This window comes from Tyto alba, unplaced genomic scaffold (assembly GCF_018691265.1).
Source record: "Tyto alba isolate M040663 unplaced genomic scaffold, T.alba_DEE_v4.0 Super-Scaffold_5, whole genome shotgun sequence".
NCBI classification, from domain to species: Eukaryota; Metazoa; Chordata; class Aves; order Strigiformes; family Tytonidae; genus Tyto; species Tyto alba.
The window spans coordinates 20,263,984-20,289,720 of NW_024881326.1; the positions used below are offsets into that span (position 1 = coordinate 20,263,984).

General features: G+C 46.6%; 1 protein-coding gene across 8 annotated transcripts in view; it reads left to right on the plus strand.

Annotated features, from left to right (window-relative positions):
- The window catches only part of ATP11C (ATPase phospholipid transporting 11C), a 57,464-nt gene that overhangs the window by 9,047 nt on the left and 22,680 nt on the right, over positions 1-25,737 (plus strand). For all 8 annotated transcript variants that reach the window (XR_006166936.1, XM_042807198.1, XM_042807192.1 and 5 more), the window contains exons 2-14: positions 9,681-9,800; positions 11,660-11,749; positions 15,841-15,921; positions 16,921-17,028; positions 17,642-17,770; positions 20,262-20,365; positions 21,037-21,087; positions 21,940-22,004; positions 22,607-22,688; positions 23,055-23,205; positions 24,030-24,227; positions 25,142-25,303; positions 25,502-25,659. Coding sequence is in view for 7 of the 8 variants with exons in the window: in XM_042807198.1 (XP_042663132.1) it covers positions 9,681-9,800; positions 11,660-11,749; positions 15,841-15,921; positions 16,921-17,028; positions 17,642-17,770; positions 20,262-20,365; positions 21,037-21,087; positions 21,940-22,004; positions 22,607-22,688; positions 23,055-23,205; positions 24,030-24,227; positions 25,142-25,303; positions 25,502-25,659 (1,499 nt within the window). In the remaining variant the exon portion in view is untranslated. The remainder of the gene's footprint in view (positions 1-9,680; positions 9,801-11,659; positions 11,750-15,840; positions 15,922-16,920; positions 17,029-17,641; positions 17,771-20,261; positions 20,366-21,036; positions 21,088-21,939; positions 22,005-22,606; positions 22,689-23,054; positions 23,206-24,029; positions 24,228-25,141; positions 25,304-25,501; positions 25,660-25,737) is intronic.

Below are 25,737 nucleotides of genomic sequence, written 5' to 3' on the forward strand. Positions count from 1 at the left end.
CAACAGGCAAGTCTAGACAATTTGAAGCTTTTCTTTGGTATTGCAATCCAAGATCTTTTCAGAAGCAATAAAAATTAAGTACTGCTACACTGCAGCGACGCTGTGCTCCATTGCCTGAGTCCCAACTGACTTAAGAGAAAAAAAAAAAATCTCACTGCCGGGAAATTAAATGTAAGGAAAAAAAAAAATCCACTTTGTGAGCAGCACTGCCATCTTTTATTATGATTTCTATGTAATTCCTCCCCAGTGTTTGCACAAAGCCAGGTGGCTGCTGCCGGTGGGGCCCGGGGTGGTGCAAGGTCCCGAGTGCTGCCTCGGGGCTGGGGGGGCTCAGGCTGCACGGGGGGGGCACCCGCTCAGCAGTAGCGCTGCTCTTACAGGGGCTGCAAAGCCAAGCTTAAAATGCAATATTGATTTGTTTGTTTTGTTTTTCAGCTCACAGTGTGGTGTTTGGCATGGCAGTTTTGTTCACTCTGAGTTGTGGAAGGTGGTTTTTTTGTTTTTTTTTTTTGTTTGTTTGTTTGCTTTTTTTTTTGTGTGTGTTTTTTTTTTTGTGTGTGTGTGTGTGTTTTTGTTTTTTTTTGTTTTTTTTTTTTCCCCTCCTCTTTCCTTCCAGTTCACCTTTTTGTATAAAGGTGTGCCCAGGGAGGGAGCGCAGTTAAATTAGCTGCAACGCCCAGAGGGCTGTTGTACTTCTATCAGCCAAACTAACATTGTGGAGTACATCATTTCCACAGGGCGGTTTCGTGCAGTGCAGTTGAATGGATGGAAGTGGGATTTTCCACTTGACAAGTACCATTCCGGTAAGCGCCGGGTGGGAAGATCAAATGCACAGAGAGGAAACCTTGGGTGAAGGAGCTCGTCTGGAAAACTGAGAGCAGGAACGCCCTTATCCCAGTGCCCATCCAGGGAAGGCGACTGGTGGGGTGGGATGGGGATGGCTGGGAGTCATCTCCCGGGATGCTGCCCTGTTCTCCCGCACAGGATGGGCTCGCTTCTGCCGGGCCGGACCACGCCGAAGCCCCTTGTGCACCCAGCCTGGCATCCCGCCGGTAGCTCAGCCCTCACCTCCCGGTCCCCTGCGGAGAGGCGGATTTCCCTCCTGGTGCAAAACCTGGCTGCTGTGCTGCTGGCATTGCGCGGCCCCGGGCAGCGTGTGCTTTGCTGGAGCTGCTCTGCAGCCACTCGGCTCGGCAGGAACGGGAGCCAGAAGGATTTCCTGAAGATAAACAGTTCTAGGCCACATGTTGAGGGTTCCTCCTGACTGGGTGGATTGCACTGATCCAGTATCCTAGTGTAACTGTGCCTGCAGCCCCAAGGATAAATCTGTTGGTTACTGTAATATTCAGAGATGAAAATACTTCAAGTGGGGTCTGGGGTGTGTGGAGCTGATCTTGGCTGTGGAGCGAGGGGTGAAGTCGGTGATTTCTCCCTCTCTTCTTCCTTTTATTTCCTGCTACTTCCGTAGAAACATTTCTCTGCATTACAGCAAGGGGAGGGTTAGAAAACAACAGCTTTTGAGTGGAAAAAACTTAATCTGAACCAGTGTGAGCAAGCAGCACAGGGGGACTGGGACCTTGGGTGCCTGTTGCAGGGGCTGAGGGCACCCCGTGATGCCGGTGTGGGGCTCGGTCACCCCGTGATGCCGGTGTGGGGCTCGGTCACCCCGTGATGCCGGTGTGGGGCTCGGTCACCCCATGATGCCGGTGTGGGGCTCGGCCACCTCCTGCAGCCTGGACCTGCCTTGCCATCCCTCCCCGTAGTTGTTGGGTGGGAAGGATGACAGCCTCCATGGGGGGCTTGCTTCAGGGTTGTTGCAGTGATGTGCACCCTGGCAGGGGGGATCTGCAGCCCCTGTCCCCGGCGGGCGGGCTCGCCTCCCCCAGGGAAAGGGAGGAAACTGCTCCTGTCAGCCGGCAGCCTGGCTCTGAAATGCTGGGAAAACTTAAAAAGGGACAAAATGTTTGTAGGTGGCAGAGGTCAGAGTAATGTCTGGCCAAGCTGGGATGCATACATAGTATTTAGGGTTTTTTTTTTTTTTTTTGTTTCCGTAACTGAAGAGCTCAGGCTTTCAGAGGACCAGAAACCAACAAATTATAGCTTTGCTGGCTGATGCAAGCATTGACAATTGCAAACTTGGAGGGTTTTTTCCCATTTGCTCTTACTTTAATATTGCCAGAGCAAATCACTGCTCTGAAGAGCTTGCTGCCCTGCTAAAATAGCTGCCGATGAGCAGACATATGTGCGCAGCTTGAGCCAGGGAAAGGAAGGAGGAAGAGGTTTGAAGACGGGAAGACCTCGTATTTGCTTTGTGACCTCTGCAAAACATTTGGCTCTTATACAAAGTCCTTTTTCTGTTCTGGAGTCTGAAGTGTTCCTATGAGCCTGAATTTTATATGCTGGCGGCATGCTGGTTGTACTTCTCTTTCGGACTGCCAAAAATGAAAATATGCCTCTTGTATTTCAAGATGAGTGATGGTTTCATAACCCTGGCTGCCAACAGGGCAGGGAAGAAGAGTTGAGATCCTGAACACTTCCAAAGGTCGGTGGTTATGTTTGAACAAGAGCAACAGATTTTCCACAAAACAGGAGCACTGAAGTAATACTATCCCAATTGTTATCTGCTGGGTTTGGCTTTCTGCATCGTGTGTGAACCTGACGTTCTGCAACGCGCTGCTGAACTGAAGCTGTGATTATGGATGATGTGGCATATTTGCTGGGAAGACGCAGTACTGCGTGATTTGGGTGTAGACTGCCTATAGGTGAAAAAGGAAAAACACAACCAAACCAACACCCACGCCAAAGAAGCACTTTTCAACTGTCACCCCTCTTCACAGCATTCCCCAAATTCAGCAGAATGCTGGGCCCTCCCGTAAATTATTATTAACTGGGGAAAAAACCTCTTGTATTTCCTCTCTCCACCCTTCCTAAGTCTTTTAAGTAGCCCTTTCCCCTGTTCTCCCCGCCCTGCTGTGTCTCTCTCTGCTTTTATCAGTGGCTTTATTGGCTAAGTCTGCTTTACCAGGAAGCTCAACCTGGTTCTCCAGCCCATCGTCCTTGGTGAAGGTGACCTTCCTGCAAGCCCACATGGTGAGGCAGCATGTCCTTGGGACAGAGGGGACATGGGGACAGGCTCTGGCCGGAGCCCCTTGTGTTGCTAGACACACTTTGACTTGCATTAAGGATGGTGTGAGCTAGGTCAGTGATGCTAGAGCACGTCATCTGCCACTTTGTCATCCCCAGTGGAGACCAGGGATGAGGTCTGGGTGTTAAGCCCCAACATGTGTTGACCGTGGTTTAAAAAAAAAAAAAAAAGTATTTGTCCTTTTCCCATGGCTTCTCTTTTGCTCTTACTTGTTTTGCTTGATCTGGGGGCTCGCATGCTTACTCCCTGCTTCTCCCCTCACCTCGGCTGGAGCTAGCTTGCCCCTGGAGCTCATTTCTTGGTGGTCCAGTCCTGTTTTCTCTCTGGCTGAAATATCAGTAGGAGCTTTAGCTTCAACAGAGGAGAAGGGATAACGGTTTAAATGACAACCTTTTGCTTTCCCAAGGTACCAACCTTCCCTGTTCTTCTTAGGGATGAGCAGGAAAAGGCCCCTCCAGTGGGAAGCAAGCTCAGAGCTGTGCTCACCTTCAGCCTTTTCTCTTGGACCTATGGGCTCTTGGTATTTTAAATGCAATGTTTTTTTTTCCCCCAAGGACTGTGATGTTATTGACCCTTTCCAACAGGCATAGGGGAGAGCGGTGGGGTTGATCCCTATTGATGGAATTCTCTCTAAATCAGGAGATGTGCCTAAAAATGTGGTCAGTGTGGGTAAGCATAGTCCCAGCTGCTAAATTATTAAGGGTTTTCTCAAGGCGCTGCTTGTACTTGCATAGAAATGACTAAGGACAAAGAGTAATCGAAAAATTGGCAAGAAACATTTCAATTAAAAATATGCCGGTTAGGCAATGAGGTTGGTGTGCTGATCGACTTTTTGAGACTGCTGGACAGTTTGGGAAGGTTATGGTAAATTTGAAGAAGCTTTTTAAAATTGTGGATGTGGGGTTTTTTTGCTTCTTCTGGGGATAAGTGAAACGAGCTAAAACAGGCTGTTTTGGGACGTGGTGTTGTTATTGCAGGCTGTTTTTGTAAATCAGGTTGTTTTCACTACTACTTTTATGATAAATGGAACAATACAGGAGTGATTAGACTTTAAGCTATTCATGAGATCTAAGCCAAGTAATGTGATTTAATCTTTCTTCTGCGTATATTTAATATAAGCTGTGATTTCATTCAAATGTTTGAGCTTTGTACTTGTACCATATAATTATCTCTAGTTTTAGCAGATGATTTTTTTTTTTAAATGCCTGTGGTTTTTATTAGATCTCTTTTCAATGAGTTGTTTGTGTTTACTTTGTGGCTTGATGATATCTTCAGCAAACATGAAGGGAGTTTCTTTTGATTAGTTCTGGTTTAGGTGCTTTCTGAAACTATAATAAATGGGTTGGTTTGGGGGGGGGGAGTTTGCCACTTTTTTTTTTTTTTTTCCCCCCTGGAAACGAGACCAGCAGGTAGCACAGACACTTGTTTTCCATAGGGGGGATATAATTAAACATTGTGTTTTGCAGCTGCCCTAGAAATAGCCCACTTAGTGTGGCTCCTTGTCAACAGCGGCTGCAGAGCACAGGTTCACCTCTCCTGTTGATCTCAGTGTAACTCCATTAATTTTTACCCAGGCTTGCTAATTTTTACCCAGGTTTGCAACTTTTGTCAAGGTCCTGTACATGGTGCTGTGATGGATTCACAGAAATTTGGGAGGACGAGTGAAGAGGAGCCCCTCCGGGAGGCCGGCGGGAGCTGTTGTGCTGGGGTAGGACACCTTCATGGGAGAAGGGTACAGTTGGAGAGGGAAAGAGGTGTGAAGGGAGGCTTGCCCAAACTCAGACAAAAGAATTCGGGGAGGTCTGTGAGCTGCAAACGTAATTCTGCTGTCTCAATGTAATGCTTCAACAGCTTCAAGTCATAAATGGTGTTGGGTCATTAGTTGCGTCCATGGACTTTTTTTAGCCCTGGTCTGAGGCCTTCAAGTTGTACCCATTCCTAACTCCTCAAAGAAAAGTTTATAGCAAAATCCCAAGCCTCAGCTGACCTTCCATGGGCATATTGTTGCATATAGATGGGCTTTTAAAATTTGGATGATCTAAGAAAATAGCCATTACCCCCAATGCCTTCTTTTCAGAATTGCTGCTTCTGGCACTAAGCAGGATTTAGACAAAATTGAAGGTACAGGAAGGTTGGGTTACATCAAGCTACGTAACAGAAATACGTTCTGTATCTGCATTTCTCCGTGGCATGAGGAAGGCTGTACCTTTGCCCTGCCGTGCGTGCAGCAGAGCGTGCGTGCCCGCATCGGAGGCGACGGTGCAGTTATTTATTACTGCAGGCTGGGCACCTGGTCCTGCCCGCGGCGGGAAGCGAAGACAGATAGAGAGCTGCCAACTCAGAAAGATGTTCCTGGCGGAACAGCTTTGCTGGCCTCATCTTTATGTCCTGTGATTTGTGTTTGTCTCTCTGGCTGTTGTCTTCTAGCTGAGCTCCTTCGGGAGTAATGTGGTTTGGATGCACTGCTGAAAGATTAACTTGCTGATGGTCTTGGGTCTGGGGGGCGCGGAGCAGGAGCTGAGCTGACGCTCGAAATGTTGTGTGCCAGACCTGCACCTTTGGGGCTGGTCTTCAAGTGATGCAAGCAGGATAGTGGCTCTTCTCAAAAATACCTTCTTCCCTCCCTCCCTCCTCTCGATTCCCAGGGTGTGCAGTGTTCCCCGGGGAGCTGCTCTGTGTCTGGCAGCTGCTGGCAGCTCTTCTGGCTTCCTGGGGCACGGCACGGCAGAGAGGGGACTGGGGGTCCCCTACCAGCATCCCCAAATCCTCGTGGCTTGGTGGGAGGATGCAGTGCGGCTCCCCACCGCGCGGTCCTGAGACCATGGGCAGTCTGACACTACAGATAGCTCTGGTTCTCCCAGTGCTCCTGCAAACACCGCGCCTCGGGCAGAGGGAGGTGATAAAGTGCATGTGGGGGGAATGCAGTTGTTTATTTTCTTAAATAATCCTTTTGAAAGGCTTGGTTCTAAACAGCAGAAGAAACTGGTTTTTGGTTGCACCAGCTGACTGGTGCGCTGTGGACCGTGGGCTTTATAAAACCCTAACAAGCAATGAGGCAGCTGTTTGACTGGTATTCAAGTAATATTTTCTTTGCCATCAGAATTAAAATTTTTCATGAAAGACGATTGAGAAAAGTTGTCTAAATCCTCTCCCTTGTAATCTGCATATTTTATAATTTTCAGAAAAGCCTGACAGTCCCTCCCTAAATCTCCTCTTAAATCTCTGTTGAGAGCCGTTATTAAGACTTAGCAATCTATTAGCAACCCAGTGAGCTGTTTGAGGTGAGCTTGTCAAAATAAGAGCTTTTAATTGCCGAGCTGAGCCAGTGCCTCTCACCATCAGCATCCCCGTGGTGTGCACTTACTTTCTGGGAGGTGGAAAAAGTGGAGAGATGTGGCGTGAAGCCTCTAGCTGCTTGAGTGGCGGCGTGATGGTGTAACACCGTGGGGGTGGTTGGGGGAGTGGGAAATGAAATGCCGAGAGCAGTGGGAGTCTGGTTAGGCCATGTAGTGAGGAGTTGTTCCTCTGCTGCCACCGCAGAGGACTCTGATCCACCATGCAGGGGGTTGCTGTCATCTTTGTAGGAGATACTTCAAATAAATAAATGAAGGGGAGCTGAGGGGTGAAAGCCCACCTGGGAGTTGGTGGTGAAAACTTGGTGGAAGGACAGAGTTGTGGGCTTGGTTAGCTAACACACCACACCTAGGGTTTGGCTTCTCTTCTTCACACGCTCCAGATTTTCCATGGCTAACCACGGATAGTCTTGCAGAGTAAATACTTGTGCATATTTTTCCAGGAGTGTTTTAACCAGAGCTCTGTTGCTTCCATGCTGGTGTGTGTGTTTGGCAAACCCTCAGCCCTGCTCCTTCCCACCGCCCTGCTGTCAGCGCGGGCAGGGGAAGCTCTCCTTTCCTCCCCGTGCTGGAGGGATGCTCGCCAGGCACCCCTGGCTCCAGCTCCTGCCCGGGGATGTGACAGGGACTTCAGGCTTGGGGACAGTCTGTCTCTGCTCCCCGGCACTGCCTCTCACTCCTGGGGTGCAGGCTGGTGAGACTGGTGGCTGCCACCTCCATAACGTGGCAGATATATCGGGGCAGCTTTTTGGGTCTAGTTTCTAGTTCAGAAGAGGCGCAGTTTGCTGCTGCAGGCAGTGTTGGTGAGGCTGGGAGGGTGGTCAGCCTGTGCTGGGGTGGTGGCATTCCCTTAGCTGGGTGTGTGTGCCTGCCCAGCCTGTATTTGGGGAGCCAGTTGTGCCCAGCGGAGCTGGTGGCTGCCGCTGGCTCCGTGTCTGGGTGGTGCAGGAGGGCAAGAAATTTTCTTCTTTTGCTCTAAGCAGCTGCCACTGGAGGTTTGAGGACAGCTGTAGTGAGAGTGGTCAGCACACCAATCCGGGTTTGGGCATGGTGTAAAACCACTTCTTTAATTAAAGATGCTGCAGGCATGAGTGGGGAGCGGGGAGAAGGAAGAGCTGCTGCTTCCTTTGGGCAGACCCTGCTCCTGCTACAGCAGGATCCGTGCAATCGCCGCTGCTCCAGGTACATGAATAAAGCTGGCTTAGATTTATTTTTTTTTTTCATTTTTATATTATTTTTTTTCTACAGTTTCCTCAAGCAGCAGTTAATCCCAAGCCCCGCTGTTTTCATGCGGTTGTTTTCAGAGCAGCTTTACTCTAGCTGGGCTTTGCTTGACAAGCTGCCTGCAAGGAGCCCTTGGGCAGCCGGGACGCTGAGCGGAGCCCAGAGCACACCAGGAGCATCTGCCCGCAGTGGGCAGCTGACACAGGATGGGGACTTGGCATTTTTTGCACCTGTCTTGGTGGGGTTTCAAAGCAAACAAGCTCTGGGGTTGAGGATTAATAAGACTAAGTGGAGTATGAACAGCATCTGCTGGTGTTTTAGCAGCCCTGCCACCTGCTAATGCCCTTGAACCATGAACGGTGACAAATGTCTTCCCTGCTCGTGTTTTAAAATCCAAAACCTTAACTCTAAGAAAACCTTAGCCTGGCCTAAGACAACCCTTTTTTCCCCCCACTCAATCTCCTCTTAGTGGGCATCTTAAGATTTTAAAGTGAGTTTAAGTTCAACCTTGTGAAATGTTTCCTGGTGCCAGCTGGGTCTCCTCCCTTGGCTGCGAGCATCTGTGGCTGGGACACTTTGTTATATGCAGGGTGGAACCTGGACAGAACGATAAAGCTATTTTTTAAACTACTGCGTGTTTTTGTTTCTTTTGAAAATAGACTTTTCTGATCCATTGAGGACCTTGCATGTGATAGGATCTGGAAGTTGATGGAGCCCATGGTGTTGCCCCGTCCACCCAAGAGCCTTCCCAGGGCTGCAGGCCCTGTCAGGGACCTGCATTGCCTCTGCCTTGCTGCAAGTTTCCAAGTGTTTTTAAATGAAGTTATAGGAAGTTGGAAATCAGTATTTAAGAGTTACATTCAAGTAGAAGAGCACTGTTACTTTCAGTATATTCAGATACCTTGTTTACTCTGTGTTTTTTTAACACCCTCTCCATTGGATTGGGAGGATCAATCTTTAATTTGCTGGGTGCTGTCACCTCCCCTGGGAAGCCTGCAAAAGCTGTGGGGATGGCTGGGTCTCTGCTAGAGCCCCGTGTTGCTGGTCACAAGCGTCTCTTGTGGCTTTGAGCAAGGGATGCTCTCCTCCCACACAGCCACTCTGCTTCCCCTCTGAGTTTATTCCACTGCAATTCTGCTCATCCTTCCCCTGGCTGCTGTGGAGCAGAGGGGCTGTCATCAAGCCCCTGTGACACCGGGTTATCATTCCCTTGTGACATCTCATTCTACTTTAAAATAAAGCAAGGTAAGCTGGCATCCCCAGCACCTGCGTGTCTTTTTGAGGAGTTCGTGATGTGAAACTGTCTGCTTTGTTATTTCTGGTTTTGTCTGAGATTTTAAAATAGCAGAATTATACTTTTTTTTTAAGTTAAATCCCAAGTCTATGAGCACCAGTGTGGTGGTGAGACATTTTGGGTGGAAGTGTGGGTGTGACAGGAGAGCAAGTGCAGGAGGGTGCAGTTTCCATCACCCCCTGTGGTGTCCTGGGGTAAAGCCTGGAGCTGCTGTAGGAACCCAGGAAGATAAATTGTACTCCTAATAACCTGAAGTCCCTGGTAAAGATATTTTTCTCCTTTGAGAAGAAAAACTTGCCAGGCAGATGGGCACAGGCTGCAAACACAGGCAGCAGCTGTCCTGCATAGGACAAGAACGTGGTGGGCACGAGCAGAGACCTGCCCCGGTCATTGGTGTGGGGCAGGCTGTGGTCCGGAGGGTTGGTGGCTGAGCAGCCGTGGGGACCCCGTGTTGCAAGCTCAACGTTGCCTTGGTTTTCCTAAATGACCTTACGTGCACCTCTTTGTTCTCCGTGCTGGGGCAGAGAAGTGAATTTTTGAGGTCCCAGCTGCCGTATTTCCAACAAACAGCTTGGTGCATTCAGAAGCCGGAAGCCGTTAATACAAATATTCACCTTTTTTTGAACTAGAAACTAATTTTTCCCTTTCCTGATTGCCCCAACAGTGTGCTGGGGAAGAGAAGCGGGTCGGTACACGCACCGTAGTGGTCGGGCACCGTCTGGTTTCGGAAACAGATGCATACGTGGCACAGAAGTTCTGCGACAACAGGATTGTCTCCTCCAAGGTGAGCTTGCTCCGCCAGTCCGGGTGCATCATGCACATGTATCCCCCGCTCATGTATTTACCCCGATTTTATTTGATGGTTGGTTTTGAAACTGAGAGACTCTGAATTCCTCAAGGATTGGGTGTAAAGGTCCCTTTGCAAGTGGAGCAACCTGGTACATACCTTACGCCACAACTCCAGTCTCCCTGTTAGTCTTTTTTTCTTCCTATCAATGCCAGTGGGGGTGCGTACAGGTTCCTTTCTTCTAGGCTGGATGAGAGCAAAGCACGTGGACACAGTGGTTTTGTAGAGGTGTTCTTGTTTGGTGTGTTTTGTTGGGATTTTTAAAAAAAAAAAAAATCTGGCATTCCCTTTGGGAAGAAAAGACAGGTTAAGTGTAATACAACATGAGACAACAGTGACTCAGATTTGCAAAGGGAAGTGGGGATTATTTTATAAATGGACAGAAAAATACCATTCCCTCCTTTTTTTTTTTTTTTTTTCTGTGGGTTTTTTCTCTCTTGAGATAGGACAAAAATAAAACCATACTCTGTTTATTCCTTTGGATGAAAGGGGAAACATTCATACGGTATTAATGCAGCTTTTGTTTATGGTGGAAAACCACGATGACACCCATCTGCCTTCTGCTTAGCTTTTTTCCATGACATTCATGAAGCTATTTCAAAAGATTTGAAGCCAATTCGAGTAAAATATCAAACAAGTGGCATCCCATATTGTCAACACAGCTGGATACATACTACGTTGCTTAGGATTCATGATGCTCAGCATACAGTTAGGCTTTGGTTTTACTGTACTTGAGCTGTAAAGGGTTTTTTCCCTCTCCTTTTTTTTTCTGTTTTTTTTATACTGCTTGGTTCTTACTTATTTTTACCTGTCTCTGCTGTCTGAGTTTATACTGGGGACAAGTTTTAGGTCTAACCATGTTTAACTTGCATAGCGTTCCCATTGGTGTTTCTCAGGCACACAAGAGGGTCCTTCAGAGAGAACACCTTCCCCTGTTTCGGTTCTCTCTCTGACAAATGCATTGTTTTAACACTAATTTTAATTCTTTCCTGATTTATTTTTGAATGTCATGTCCTTGTTCTTTTTTTCCATTTATATTTGCGAGGCATGGAGCCTTCTTACCTGACCAGTCCTTTTTTTATAGTTAAATGGATATTGGTCGTGAGACTCGGCTGCTTATTATTCTTTGTTTATTCCAGGCAGGCTGAAAGATCAGATCTTAGACCCATTATTTTTCATGTTGTTCTTAAATTCCACGTTTTCTAAAGCAAATGATTCTGCAGCCTTCTTAAAATAATAATGGAGCAAACCCTAATAATAAATTTGTATGGGCAACATGGCTTTTTTAAAAGAGCAACTGTAAGGTGGTTTTTGGAGTTAGGGGAAAAAAAAAATGTCTGCACTGTGCATTGCCTCTTTATGAAATCATGTCTCTCCAAATGCCTATATAGAAGATGTTTGCTGAAACAGATCCATTTTTTTTGATCTTCTTTTTCCCTTCACCATCTCGAACTTGGGTTATTTTGAGAAAAGAGAAATAGTTGCCTACTTTAAAGCAAAGAAACAGACACCCTCCCGTAACTGTGAGACGCTTCAGAGGAGAGGGCCGGAGCTGGAAGCTGAAGCAGGAGCTTGGTGGCATCTCAGCATCCAGCTGCATCGTGCTCCCAGTTTTAAAGCAGGGACCTGGACCTTTGCCTGGAGCAACCAGGGCTGCTCGGACAGCTCGCTGCGGTGCTCCTCGCTGTGCTAACGGGAAAGCTCCTTTCCTATTTTGTGCAGATACTTCCCATTTTGTAGCAAGAGTCCCCAGTAGCCCCATGTCTTGGTCTGTGAGCCTCCCTCTCTCCCCGCAGTACACCCTCTGGAACTTCCTCCCGAAGAACCTTTTTGAGCAGTTTAGAAGAATTGCCAACTTCTACTTCCTCATCATCTTCCTCGTGCAGGTAAGAGCTTTGATGCTGAGGGTGGGTTGTATTTGCATACTGATGGTAAGTACAGCTTCAACAAGAATTGAGGATCAAAACTGACTCTGGTGCTTAAAAGTGGTTTGTTGTTTGGTTGCTTTTTTTTTTTTTTAATTGGCAACTGTGTTATTATTCTGGCACACTGTCCAAGGCATAATAACAGCTAAAATATTTGGGCCTGTCTGAGATAATGTTTGAGTGACTGCTGAAGCAATTAAAAACGACATCTTAGCTCTTTAACACTTAAGATCAGTCAACTGGTGAAAAAGCATTTGATGCTACAGAATTAAGATCTATTTTTTGGTCATTTTTATTACTTCTGCTGCATGACTATGTATTTTCCCAAGTTATGCAATATTTGTATATCTTGGTTGTAGTTAGTTTCAAAGAAAGCAGGAGAGAAAGAGGCTGTACTCAGTAAAATTTAGAAAATGCATAGCATGAGCTTTGGGAACGTGAAGCCTCAGGAAGCTGCTCTACACAGACAGCATAGCAAATTTTATATATGGACAAACTTCTTTTGCTCTGCTTTGTGGCTTTTGTTAAGGGGCAAATCCTGAACAAACCTGAATACTCATTTTCTGTTCTGTCAAGCAAGAAAGCAGGCTGTCAAAATGTATTGGGGTGAAGGGAGTTGGGACAATCACCGCAGTGCATTTGCTCACCTTTTAAATCCTGTACTCGGTCCTGGGGCTCAGCAAACAACCTGCTCTAGGGCTGAAAATAGGCAACAAAAACTCTACCCCAGCAAGTTAAATTTACCATGCAGGTACTGCTAACAGCCTGCTGTTAGATGGATTCTCTGGGGTTTTGGTGGTTCAGGTCTGGGGTATCACTCTCTTCTAAGCTGCATGTTTAAAAGACGAGTGTCTAAAATGTTTTATCCTTACAGTAAAGAGAGTCATGGCTTATAGTAATTTTGGTGGCTGCTGCAGAAACAGGGGATCCCAAGATAACAGCCGAGGACGGCTCCTCCTGGCAGTGTTACATGAAAGACCAATTTACCCCGGCATCAGCTGGCTTGCCTCCATCTCTTGATTTCGTTGGCGTTGCTCCATTTTGTCAGACTGAATTTGTAATTTGCCTTGAGCTGAAGTGATGCCCTGGAGTCAGGATGTCCTTTTTGTGTAGTTGGCCATTTAGTGATGCGGTATACTACATTTTATCGATTGACCCTCTGGCCATGAAGAACATGGGATGTTCTTGATTATATATCCAACACCAGTTGCAGCTGAGCTGTTTACCCATTTTAGGCACAGGCGTATGCAGGTGAGAGAAGAGCCTGGCTGTTCCTCCTTAGTTTTATTCTGCGAGCACCTCTAAAATAAGGAAGCAACCCTCACCCTCTATTAGAGGAAAACCCAACAGAACAAAAACCAACCTGACAGCGCTAATACGCTTGCTGCCATATAGAGTAACCGACTGCCCCTGGGCGCTTGTTGTTCTGGAGGTGTCACTTGCCTTAAAAAAACCACTCAGGGCCACTCCATTCATCTAAAATACCACAGGTTATACCTTGATAAATGGCATCTACGCCTTAAATGTTGGTGCTTATCTTTAAATTACTTTATATTAATGAAATTGCCCTATGTGCTGCATGAGGAATGAAGTATCGGCGCTTGGGGAATTGCTTGGTGCTTCTGCTCTACCTGCTGCTGAAACCCTTTATCAAATGCCTATTACTCTGTGACTCCAAATTCAACTCTTGTTTTAGAGAGAGAAACTACATGCATTAAACATAAAACACCTATTAGTGCACTAACAGGGATACAAATAGCTGTTTCTTTTGTTCATCTGTTGCAACACTCAAATGAAACTGTGAATAAACTCCTGCTGGAGGTGGCTGGCCTGGAGTAAGTGTAGTCCAAGTGTGTTTGTACACAGACCAAGCTGATGGGAGCAAGCTAATTCAGGAGGTGCCAGGAATTAAAAATGTCCCTTCTGATTGATGGAGATGACTTCTGGATGGTGGTCTTCAGACTCGTAAGCAATGAGTTAGGAAAAAACTATTAAGAAAGGAGGATTTTGTCACTTGTAAGTGGATCCAAATTAAGCTGTTGAAGTCCTAAACCAGCTCAAAAATAGCTTCAAAGGAGTCTGCCTTTGATGTTCTGGCTCATTGCTCATGTGTCCCTTGACTTTTCAGCAGCCACAAAGGGAAGAGCAGTATCCAGCCACAGGATGTGCAGGGAGTGCAACGTCCAAATACATAAATGAGTTATTCCAGAGACTTAATCTAATATTTGTGTTCATACATCTATAACGCAGTAATTGTGTGGACAGAAATTGTATTGTTTGTTTCAAACAAATACATAAATCTGCATCTTGTCCAGTGCAAAAAAGTCCTGCTGGGCAGCAGGAGGTCCCCTCCCTTGCCCTTCTCAGCTAAAAGCCAAAGTTCCTCTTGTATTCCCAAGATCTGTCCAGTTTTTGCAAGATAACTTTTGGCTGACCAGCCTAAACTTCAGTGATGCCGCCCCAGGGAGTGCCCATCGCTCGTGCTGTGTGTCCGTGTGACGCTCGGCACCATCCTCGCTCGAGGTTGTTCCTCCAAAGTCTGGTTTCTAGCAGACTTTCTGTCTGTAAACATTTTACACCCATTTGTGTGAGCCGGGGCTTTGTGTTCCGGGAAATATTTATTGTGTTTATCTTGGTTTACCCTCATGCTACTTAACTCATAAATGGCTCACTTGCCTGGTTCTTGCGGTGTATCTCCTCCACTTCAATATATTTTGGCTCTTCTCTCTTTGAGTCTAATAGTGCAGGGTAAAATTGCATGCAGTGTGCAGCATTTCAGAGTTAAAAATTTCTGCGTAGCTTCCTCCCAGCTGATAAGAGCAGTCCTGTCCTTAACACAGCATTTTACGGGCAGCCCAAAACAATAAATATACAGAGGCTGCTGTTGGTGAGCGTGCCAGCGAAGTACAAACAAGCGGAGGGAGACAAAGTCCCTTTGTGGGGACACAAAGCCTTTCTGCTGAGCTTCCCTGTCCCTTTCGTCACAGCCCTCACCATCTGCCTCTCGTGCTCTCATCCTTTCTGGGCACTGCAGGAAAAATGGCCAATTTTGCGTGCCCTGGTTTGGAAGGTGAGGTGAGGGCATAACTTGTCCTCCTCTTGCATTATTCCTTCCCAGTTACGAACCTGTTCTGCCATTCTTACCCTTCGGGCCAAGTCATGATGCAGTCAGAAGAAGCAGCGGTTTCCCACAGCCTGAAGGTTTAATTAATGATGAAGGGGCTTGGTCTTTGCTGCGGTGCCGGCTCTAGCGCTGCACTGAGCTCGGGAAGGATCCAGCTATTCACCCCAAGGCCCTCCTGTGGTTGCTGTGCTTAAATCGTGCTCTGAACTCCAAATTTGAGAGCTTAAAGACAAAGCGTAAATTTCTGCTTTACTTACGCTGCAGAGTGGAACATGAATATTTATTTCACAGGTAGTCTGGGCTGATGCATGTTATTTTTACTGTCGATGAGTGTCAGTGGTTCAAGATGACTGGTACTCTCCTTCCTCTCATAACCAGCCATGTTTTAGGGTTCAGATTTGTCCAGTCTTCGCTGCCAAAGAGGAGAAATGGCCCTCCCATGGGTCAGTGAGAAATTAAGGTGTTCTTCACTTTAGGCATTGCTGCTGCCTCTGCCCCGTTCTCCTTCCCTGCCTCGGTCCTCTCCAGCACACCCCGTGCCGGGGGCAGGCTTGCTGACACCCACACTTTGAGTAGTTACCTTTACGTAGCCCATCCCCAGCAGCCCATTCATCCGGGCTTTTGTTTCCCGCTAGAGCAAGGTCAAATTTAGGTTTTAAACTACTTCTGATAGGGTTTTTCCCACCCAAGGACATCCCGTGGCCTTCTGGAGGAGGTATTGTAGTCTTCTTGAGAGGGAGGAGAGCACCCCTGGGAGATGCCTGTGCTGGTTCTTCTCCTGTGCCCCTTCCATCCTTCCCTCCTCTGCTGAGCTGTGACTTACCCCGGCAGGATGAGGACCCTTTCTCTTCCCCCATTACCAGAGTTTTTGTTTCTTCTGCTGCCTGAAAACCAGTTGTCAGCAGTACGTTTTTTTTTCTCTCTGCAGGTGATAGTGGACACCCCGACCAGCCCAGTGACCAGCGGCCTCCCGCTCTTCTTTGTCATCACTGTCACAGCTTTCAAACAGGTACAAGTGTCAGTTTGGGATGAGGAAGATGCTCTTTGGGGCATGTGGTGGAGGAAATGATGAGCATGTATTTGAATAGACTCAAAAGTCACCAAAATGGGCTGGTAGGTTTGATGAACCCTTCTCAGAAGTTGAGACACGTATACTGGTGGGATTTGAGAGACTACATGTTGAGTGTGGTTATTGGTCTCGCTCTTGTTTTGGAGATGTAAAACATCTCTGTAGGTACTGTTGTAAGCAAGCCGTGAGGGTCAGTAAATGTTACCACTGGAGTTCTGGCTGTACTTGAATTTTTATTCTCTTTTTAGAAATGTTCTCCAAGTCTTTGCAGGATGCAGAGATGTGCTCCAAATATAGCCCGCACTCTGCTCCCTTGTTGGTAAATGGAAAGGACAGGTTCTGTTCAACCACTCATCTGGTTCTGAAAATACGTAGTCCTCATCTTCTCATGGTGTTAAAAGCCCTTTTTCTTCCCATCGTATGCACATGTGCTATTTAAAATTTCCTCCACAGAAGGATTGAATAATGAAAGAAGTTTCTTCTGCAGGGGCCAGAAAGGGAGAGCTAGAGTAAAATCCATCTGCTTCAAATATGACTGTTTTATTCGTTCAGTAAAGACTGAAGAGGAAGATTCTCATCCTGCATTATCATAGGAAAGAGTTGCAGGGTGCTAAGTGTATTATTCATATTAGCAGCCTCTTCTTGCCAACACTGAGAATAATAGAAACATGTTAGAGTAGTTTAGCCGCTTGTTGCATACACTGCATATAGATTATTTTTGTGTGTTATTTTAATCTGTTCTGAATCTGTCAAACAGGCATATGAAGTTTCTAAAATAACTTTTTTCAGTCTGAGATACTCTCATGTTTTGTCAGGCATGAAGGAGGTCTGAGAACTTCTTTATTTTTTTAAATTTCTCCCTTTCCATCCTTACTCATCCTCTTTAATTAGTTTACTTGCTTTGTTACGAGTTTGTGTTGCCTATATTTGTGTGCCTAGGGATATGAGGACTGGCTGAGGCATAGAGCTGACAACGAAGTGAACAAAAGCAATGTCTTCATTGTCGAAAACGCAAAGCAAGTGCAGAAGGAGAGTGAAAAAATCAAGGTAACTGTTAACAGAGAAGTCGTGTGTGGTTATCGCTGAAGCCGATGGGAACACGAGGGTGTGTGGTCAGGAGACGGGGTCGGGGAGGAGGGATGTACTGCGGTCAGAGCTGCCCCAGCGTGCTCACTTTCAGACGAGATGCTCCGAGAGCCGTCCCTGGTTAAGGAGTAAAGCTGCCTTTGTTTGATGGCTTTTGAAAAGCTGTCTCACAAAAGCTGTACTGGGGCTGACAAGGGACAGATCTGTCAGCGTTTTTCACTTCTCTGGAACAGGCAGTCCTCTTCTATTTCCAACTCTCCCAAGGACACCAGAAAAGTACACTTAGCTTTGACGTTAATTTATCACACTACACTTCAGACAAGTACAGGCTCTTGCTCCATTGAGATTTAGCAGAGAAATAAATACTAACTGTGCCACGTGGGTGCTCTGAGTTGGTGCTGGGCTGGATTGACCCGTCAGGCTGTGGAGTGAGGCCCGGGGACCTGTACACCTCCTGAACCCTGATTTCCCTTTTAGCCAAGGTGGTTTCATCTAGGCTTTGAGAGAAGCTAAATCTGTGACTGTCAAATAATAACCAAGAGGGCTTTTCGTGTAAACGTTTCCTTTCTTCCAGGTTGGAGACATAGTAGAAGTGAAAGCGGATGAGACCTTCCCCTGTGACTTGATATTTTTGGCCTCAAGCAGCGTTGACGGGACCTGTTACGTCACTACAGCAAGTCTCGATGGCGAGTCCAATTTCAAGGTGACGGGGATGGATGGGGTGGCGCTCGGGAGCCGGTGCTCGGGTGTACGTGGGTGCCTGGAGCTCCCACTGAAGCCGGTGCTCGCACGGCGGGGTGTGTGGTTAACCGGAGGATGCTCCTGCAGAGCCCATCCCCGTGGCCGCGTGGCTGTATCCACAGCTTTTCCCTCCGTCCACTCCCAATGTGTCAGCACCGAGGTCCCCTGGGGATCGTTTGTTCTCTGTTTTGTCTCCAACGGCCATTTCTGCTGGCGCTGGCCCAAACGGAATCGATCTTTATCGATACGGTTTCGGTGCCTTATTGCCCTTGATGGGAAGCGTGTCAGTGCTTCTGTGCTCCAGCCACACGTGGCGAGGTCTGGTGTGTCGGTGAGGCAGTGCCTGCCACTGCTTCAGCTCCCTTTCCACTACCTGCCAATGTGCCTGTTATTTAACCGAGCTTTTCCAGTGAGATCTGGGACTTTTTGAGGCAGTATGTCTAGAGTGATGCAGGGAATTTTTCACCAGCATGAAAAAAAAAATCACTTCTGTTTGTTTTTTTTTTTTTTTTTTTCCTCTCTCCCTTTCCTTGAATCAAGTAGTGAATTTAATACTAGTCTTGCTCAGGATGAATCTCCTCTTCAGTTCATTTTTTTTTTTTATTATTCCTCTCCCTCCCTCTCTAAACTAGGGAAAGAAGCAGCAACAACAACAAAAAACTTATATACCTCAGAAGTCATGAACATTTGGTTGCACTTGTGTTTGATGAATATTTATGCAGATGCTAGCAACTGCAGTAGTAAGACTGGAAGATACTTTAAAATTACATGATTTGTTCCAGCACACTCTGAAGTCAGTGGGAATACATTGTTGATCTCATATGTATTGTATGGGGTCTGTGGCTTGTCTCTATGGGTGGCTGTTAATAGGTGCTGGAAATCTTATGTAGGAGCTGATGCAGTGCTGGTGTACCATACTGGTTTCACTGGTGAAGAGGAGCGGAGCTTTGAAGTGGTTTGAGGCTAAAAATAGATAACTGTGTTAAATAGGCAATTGCTTATTTGTGTCAGGTGTATCATATGCATGAGTTCACATAACTTTTGCAGTGTCTTGGCTCTTACTAACTTCTGGGCCTGCAAGCATGATGCTGAATTTCTATATCAAGCACTGTGGTGTTTTTTTCTTGGTTTGTGAATTCCTGTAGGTGACTGGGAGCTGTCTCCTGTTTCTTGACAAGATGAAGATGAGTTTGAAGGGGGGAATAGAACAGCAAGTACTGTTAGGGGAAATAGGTCTAACATTAGGAACCAGGGTTTGCTGCAAAGGGAGGGTGAGGGAAGCATGCTTGGGTACGCACAAAACCTCATCTGCACCCATATCTGCTGCCTACCTGGTGGGGATTTTACTGGTATTTGGGGCATGTCAGGTCAAGGTATGGAAAAGATGCCCAGTTAAGTGAAACCAGAGCAGAACTGTGAAAGGGATTTTGTCAGGGCTCTGTCTTTGAAGCGTGAATCTTCGGTCATATGTTACCTAAAAGAACATGAGTTTTCTAAACATGCTAGGGGACTGAGGATGTAAAGATCGTGGAATTGATTAGGAGGTGGCTTTGAAGTATCACTTGGTAATTTGCACGGTGTCCATGGCGACAGGAGCAGCGGATGCAGAGCCCTGCACAAGGGTTGGGTTTGGTACTGGGCACTGCAGGAACAGCTTTGAGCTGTGTTTCACAAAGGCTGTGATTTATACCAGAGATGCCTGTGTGTTTGTGCGTCTGCTTTCAAGATGAAAAGCCAGGCAGGTTACCAAAATGGCATGCAGGTGGATATTTGTAATGCCACGACTACAGCGTGTGTAACGTAGCGGTTCCTCCCGGGATGCGCAAGGAAGGGACCGCAAACGTAAGGAGTGGAGGAAGCTTTTTAATGAATTTGTTTATGAAGATGGATTAAGGCAGCCTGCCGTGCAGCCCGGCGTGACTTGGAGCTCTGAGTAGCTCCTATAAATAGAGCCTGGAAGGCAGCAAGCGGATCCTTCGTGGGCTTTCCAGTTAATTGTGAGAGATGAACCTTTGCAGCAGCAGCTGCTAAAAATAGCTTGGAGTCTGCCAGTGCTCTGCCTGATCCCGGAGCGCGGGAGCTGGTGTCTAATTACCTTCAGGAGCGGGTGCTCCCCGGGAGCCCCTGCACCCCGGGGGTACCCGCAGCCTCCCCCTGACCCCAGCCGGGGCAGCAGCAAGTCCCCGGGGAAAAACCAAAGGCGCCCTGCTTTTTGGTGCATGCTTTACTGAACGGCCACCCAGCAGCTCCTTCCCGCTACGGTTTCTCTAACGCTTATTGACTTCACTCTTTAGCTGAGAGATGCTTCAGCTGTTTTGTGGGAGCGGAACGAGGGCTCGGATGAGCTGGCAGGGCTGCTGAGCCTTTGCGTGGTGATATTTTAAGTGAGGGGGTGACACTTGGGCGGTGTTGCTGGGGACTCGTGGTGACGCTGCCTGCGTTTCTCTGCCCAGACTCACTACGCGGTGCGGGATACCACCGTGCTCTGTACAGACGAAGCCATCGACACCCTCACCGCCACGATCGAGTGTGAACAGCCGCAGCCCGACCTCTACAAGTGAGTCTGCTCCTCCTCCTGCCCCGTCTCCCTGCAGACACCAGGGCACCATCGGTTGGCGAATCTAATAAGTTACAGTTCAGAAAAGTGAAGGGCGTTTTATCTTCGTCAGAGACAGAAAGTTTTATCGAGGCAGCAATAAGCCGATGGGCTTCTTCCATACAAGGATGGCAAAGTCAACACCATGCTTCATCAGGGTTCAGTTTCTTTGCAGCAAAACCTCCCTAGTACAATACTTATGGTGTAATGAGCTATTTTTTGTCAGCTCAGTTGTAGTAATGGTCCGTATGCCTATTTTTAGGCCACTCTACCTCCCAAGTAAAATGCATTGGGCTGAATGACTCCCAGTAGTAAGCGGTCTTTGTGGTTAAATCCCCTTGAAGGACGTTTGCTGGGATGTGTTGTGCTCTGTAGTTGGGATGTGCTGGGGCGCATAAGCACGGTCAGGTACTGCTGCTCCACTGGTGGGGGGCAGCTGGGGGGCACCCCGGCTGTGGGGAGTGTGTGGCTTCTCCCTGTCCCAAGCACAGCCACCCCTCTGAGGCATTAAACTCTCAAATGCACTCATTTATGTGTTTGCTTCCATCTCCTGGCAATGACTTTTATTAGTATGCCCGTAGTGGCTTTTTATAGCATGTTTGTAATACAAGTTTCTCATATTTTTGCTGCAGATTTGTTGGAAGAATTATCATCTACAGAAGTAACCAAGAGCCTGTAGCCAGGTTGGTCTTGCAGCTGTCTTGCTGGTCCTCCTCAAAGAGGTTGGGCATCTACGTCAAGTTTCAAGGATCTGAACTTGTACTGCCATCGTTAGGGATGGCATTGTCTTTAATAATTCCAAATATTTCATTAAGTTAACCTCTCCACTTACTCCCTTCTGCCATCTTGTGATTTGTTTGAGGCCCTCTTGGGGAAGCAATGCAGGGCCACCTGGTAGTGTCCTCCCCTGCTGATGGGCAACAAACTTACCGGGCAATTGCAAAATATTGTTACTTGAAGGAAAGCAGAAGTTTAAACATCAATCAGGGTGTTTCAGGGGAAAAATAAGCAAATAACATTTATATGTCATCAAAACCAGACAGCTGTCACTGGAGTGGTGCCGGCTGTGTTTCATGCTGTGGTGGATCTACCTGGACCCTAGAAGCAACGGAGGATCATGGGTGGGATTTTCAAAGAGAACTAAAAACACAACTGGAAGCAAAGTGAGGCACTGGCTTTGATGGTGCCATTAATCAACTGTGCTGGACTTGAATGTATTTTCAATGCTTTTAAAATCAGGTTTTTATATGTACTGGAACTCACTAGATCTAAACATTTTGCACTTATTCCTCAAAAGCCTTACTGGTAATCCCTCATTAAATTTGGAACTTTGAGTACCAACCATAGTCTGCATAAGATGAAATGGAAATGGAAGTATGTAAAGAGAAAAAAACCCTCAAGCAATGCCTGGTTTAGCATACAAGTGAAGTAATTGGATCTAAAGAACGTCTGTTTAGCTTTATAATCTATCTAAATTATAAAGCAGTTTGAATGCTTTTTGAGTGATGTAATGTTACAACTTCTTTTCTGTTTAGGTCTTTGGGTCCTGAAAACCTGTTGCTGAAAGGTGCTACCCTCAAAAATACCAAGAAGATTTATGGTGAACAGTTATTATTATTATTTATTTGTTTATTTAAATAGTTCTGACAAATAATGACAAATGTAGATGTTCATCACTAAATCTGGAGAAGGAAACTACTTCTCTACAGCCTGTCTGACTGGGCTCTAGAGTTACATTTGGTATGCAAGCTGTTTGCAAAGTTGACAGGGTGAAATTAGGAGATACTGGTTAGATCTACAGTGCTGCCAAGGTGCGCGGGTTGCGTTCATACACTTGAGCAAGCTTTTCTTTTTCCCTGAGATACAAAGAGCAGGGAGTTGTTCCCAAATCCTCTGCTGGAAATGTGTGCTAGGGTCACAGTCCCAGACATTAGTGATTGAGGGTGACGGCTGTTACGGAAGACTGCTGTTATTTCTGACTGTATGTGATCCATAGGCTCCTGCTGAGTGCTCTGGGATATATGCAATTACATTACTTAACAGCCTTGGAGGTTTTAGTAGTTGAACCATCCTTGAGTAATGCCTCTTTCTTCAACTGGGATTCAAGTTTCATGTAAACACCGATGCCCGGTATGGCTAAGTGCAGGCTGGGTCCCTCTGGGGCTGTGAGTCCCTTATGAGCCCTGCTTTAATACCCTGTAGGAGTTGCAGTCTATACTGGAATGGAAACGAAAATGGCTTTGAACTACCAAGGGAAATCTCAGAAACGGTCTGCTGTAGAAAAGTGAGTATTTATAGTCGGCAAAAAATCGATAAAAACTGTTGTTTTTTTTTTTTTAATGGATGACTTCTACAGAAATAATCCCTTAGTCTGCTGCCTTTTGTTTCAAATGCTTTCTGATTGCATAGAAAATCTGTATATTTGATTAAGCATATCTCTCAAGAAGGTGCATAACTTAGTAGCTTTTTTATTTAAAAACAAAATTAAGAAGTGTTAAAATATATGAACTGACCCTGAATATCAGCACTGTCAAAAGCACTTGTTCTGTATTTCCCTTCTTAAAAATAAGGAAGTCTTGTTCCTTCTTATTTGCATGATTTTCTGTATAAAAATAGCCGCAAGAATTTAAAAAAGAAACCTATTTTTCAGATCTATCAACGCTTTCTTGATAGTGTATTTGTGCATCCTATTGAGCAAGGCTACTGTGTGCACGACTCTGAAATATGTCTGGCAGAGCAATCCGTTTAACGATGAGCCTTGGTACAACGAAAAGACTAAAAAAGAGAGAGACACGTTCAAGGTAAGTGGATTTGTATTTCAGCACCTCCTCCAGCTTTATTTATTCTGACAGTTTTATTTCATCTGATAGTGTCTGCTGCCAGCCCTGCGAGTCCAGTTCATTTGCTGGAAGTGCTGTCGTTTCCTGCGGTCTCTCGTGCCGTTTCCATTTCTTTCCTGCCTCTCGTGCTTTTGCACAGCAATGCTTGTGTGGAGCGGGGCAAAACATAAATAACTATATATTATAGAAATGCAGCAGCCGATTTAACCTGGATCCTTATCTGAACTTGAGCTATCTTTCGGCTTTGAGTAGGTAAACTTAAATCGAGGCCACGTCAACCGGCTTCTTAAACTTGCCAAGACGCAGGCAGTCAGGCCTGAAGGCGGGAGTGCAAGCGTGTAGAAATGGGTTGTTTGAGTAGTACTTACAGGGATGTCACTGCATCAGTTGTACCCTCGCCGTAGCTTGACTGGTCTCAAGCCACTTGCTCCTCATTTCTAGTTACTTGAGCTCACAAAGAGACTGTAGCAATATGCTCTTAAGAGGAATATACTTGAATAAAACATGGTTTTGGTCACTATGAAGCAGTGAGATATACTTTTGTATTGTACCCTTGTAGATCTGCAGAAGACAGTGAGATTTTCTGCATCAAAAGAAAATGGAATTTGGCCCCATATCTTAGCTGTGTTCATTTTCAGGTGTTTTTTTTTGTTTGTTTGTTTGTTTTTTTTTCTCTATTTAACCTTAGAAGAAAAGCTGTCTAAAACCCCAGAGGTGTTGCTGACACCTGTCCCTGAGTTACGACTGAAGGGCACAGACTGCATCTTCTCCTCTTTCCATTGCAGGTCTTGCGGATGTTCACAGACTTCTTGTCGTTTATGGTCCTCTTCAATTTTATTATCCCAGTCTCCATGTATGTTACAGTAGAGATGCAGAAGTTCTTGGGTTCCTTCTTCATCTCTTGGGACAAGGAGATGTACGACGAAGAAATAAAAGAGGGAGCATTGGTGAACACCTCGGACCTGAACGAAGAGCTCGGGCAGGTCAGAACATGCTCTGTTTGCATCTGCTTGGATGAAAATGTCCTCCCTGATAGGAGTCCTTGTTGTGGCAGTCCCTCGTGGTCCCCTCAGGGCAGAGCTTCAGCTGGTTTGGTGGCACTTTCCATTTAATATGATTCTACTCGCTCTGCGAAACGAATAAGGTTATAAATAGTGCATGAAAGAGCAGGAATTGGGTCATGTCAATTGTTTCCATATTGGGGAATATCAGGCGCGGCACTCCGCGTGTCGGGGTGGTTTGCTTTCACTGCTTCAATTAAAAATCCTCTGTCTCTTCGAGGATTAACGAAAATGTCTGCCCAGTCAGCTCTCTGGGCGCGCAGTGCACATGCAGCCGTGCTGCTGCTGGCTTTGCTGGGGCAGTTAGACAGCTCAGGCTTCACTGTCTTATCTGCGCCAGGAGAGACTGAATGGAGGGTGTGTGTAGTGCCTCCTGCTTTTTATTTTGCTTTTTAAAAAATGAAATAAAATTTGGAGTAGCAATTACCTGATTTAGATACAGCACCACGATGAAAATCCCCCAAAGGAGGCAGCAGACCTGCAGTAGCTAGATAAGCTCTGGGACCTATAGCAAAGGACCCAATAAAGAGGATGAGGGGAAAACAAAGAGCCTGGAAACAGATTTTAAGTTTTCAGGAGCTGCCTCCTGCCACCCGTGCAACAGGCTGAAAAACAAAGGGTCTGCTCTGAGGAGCCAAGTAGTAGAACTACACAGTGGTGTAACTCCCATGGGGCGGCTTCATCTTTTTGGGGGTCCAGGTTAGGATAGCAACAAAGTACTCTCCAGCGTTGACATGGATGCACCGAAGTGCCCCAGCCTCTTTGTTTTTGTGGGGCTCCTTCCCCAGCGCGTGGGGCTGGGGGTGCAGCAGGGCAGCTTGCCTGCTTGCTTCTAGGTGGAGTACGTCTTCACGGACAAAACTGGGACCCTGACAGAGAACAGCATGGAGTTCATTGAGTGCTGCATAGATGGGCACAAGTACAAAGACTGCATTTCGGAGGTGGATGGCTTCTCTCAGACTGATGGACCCCTAAAATACTATGGCAAAGCAGAAAAGGTAAGAAATCTGTGTGTTGATGACTGTTAGGGTTCTGTGGTCAGCTCCTGGCTGGGTAAATACAGCAGAGGCTGGGAGGGCATGTTGTTTTTTTTTGTTTTAAAATATGCACACAGAAAAATCCCAACCAAGTTCTGCGAGGTGGGCTTGGTGCACGGCATTAAGCTGGTAACAAGCCCCCTCCTCCCTCCTGCCTAGAGCCGTGAGGAGCTGTTCCTGCGAGCCCTCTGCCTGTGCCACACCGTTCAGATCAAGGAAGCAGACCACGTGGATGGGCTGATAGGACACCCAGAGCGCAAATACACCTATATCTCCTCTTCCCCAGATGAAATTGCTTTGGTGAAAGGCGCAGAAAAGTAAGAATATGAAGACGTGGGGTTTTTCATTTCCTCTTTTTGGTGGGAGGGAGGTGAGGGCTCTCTGAAGGCAATAGA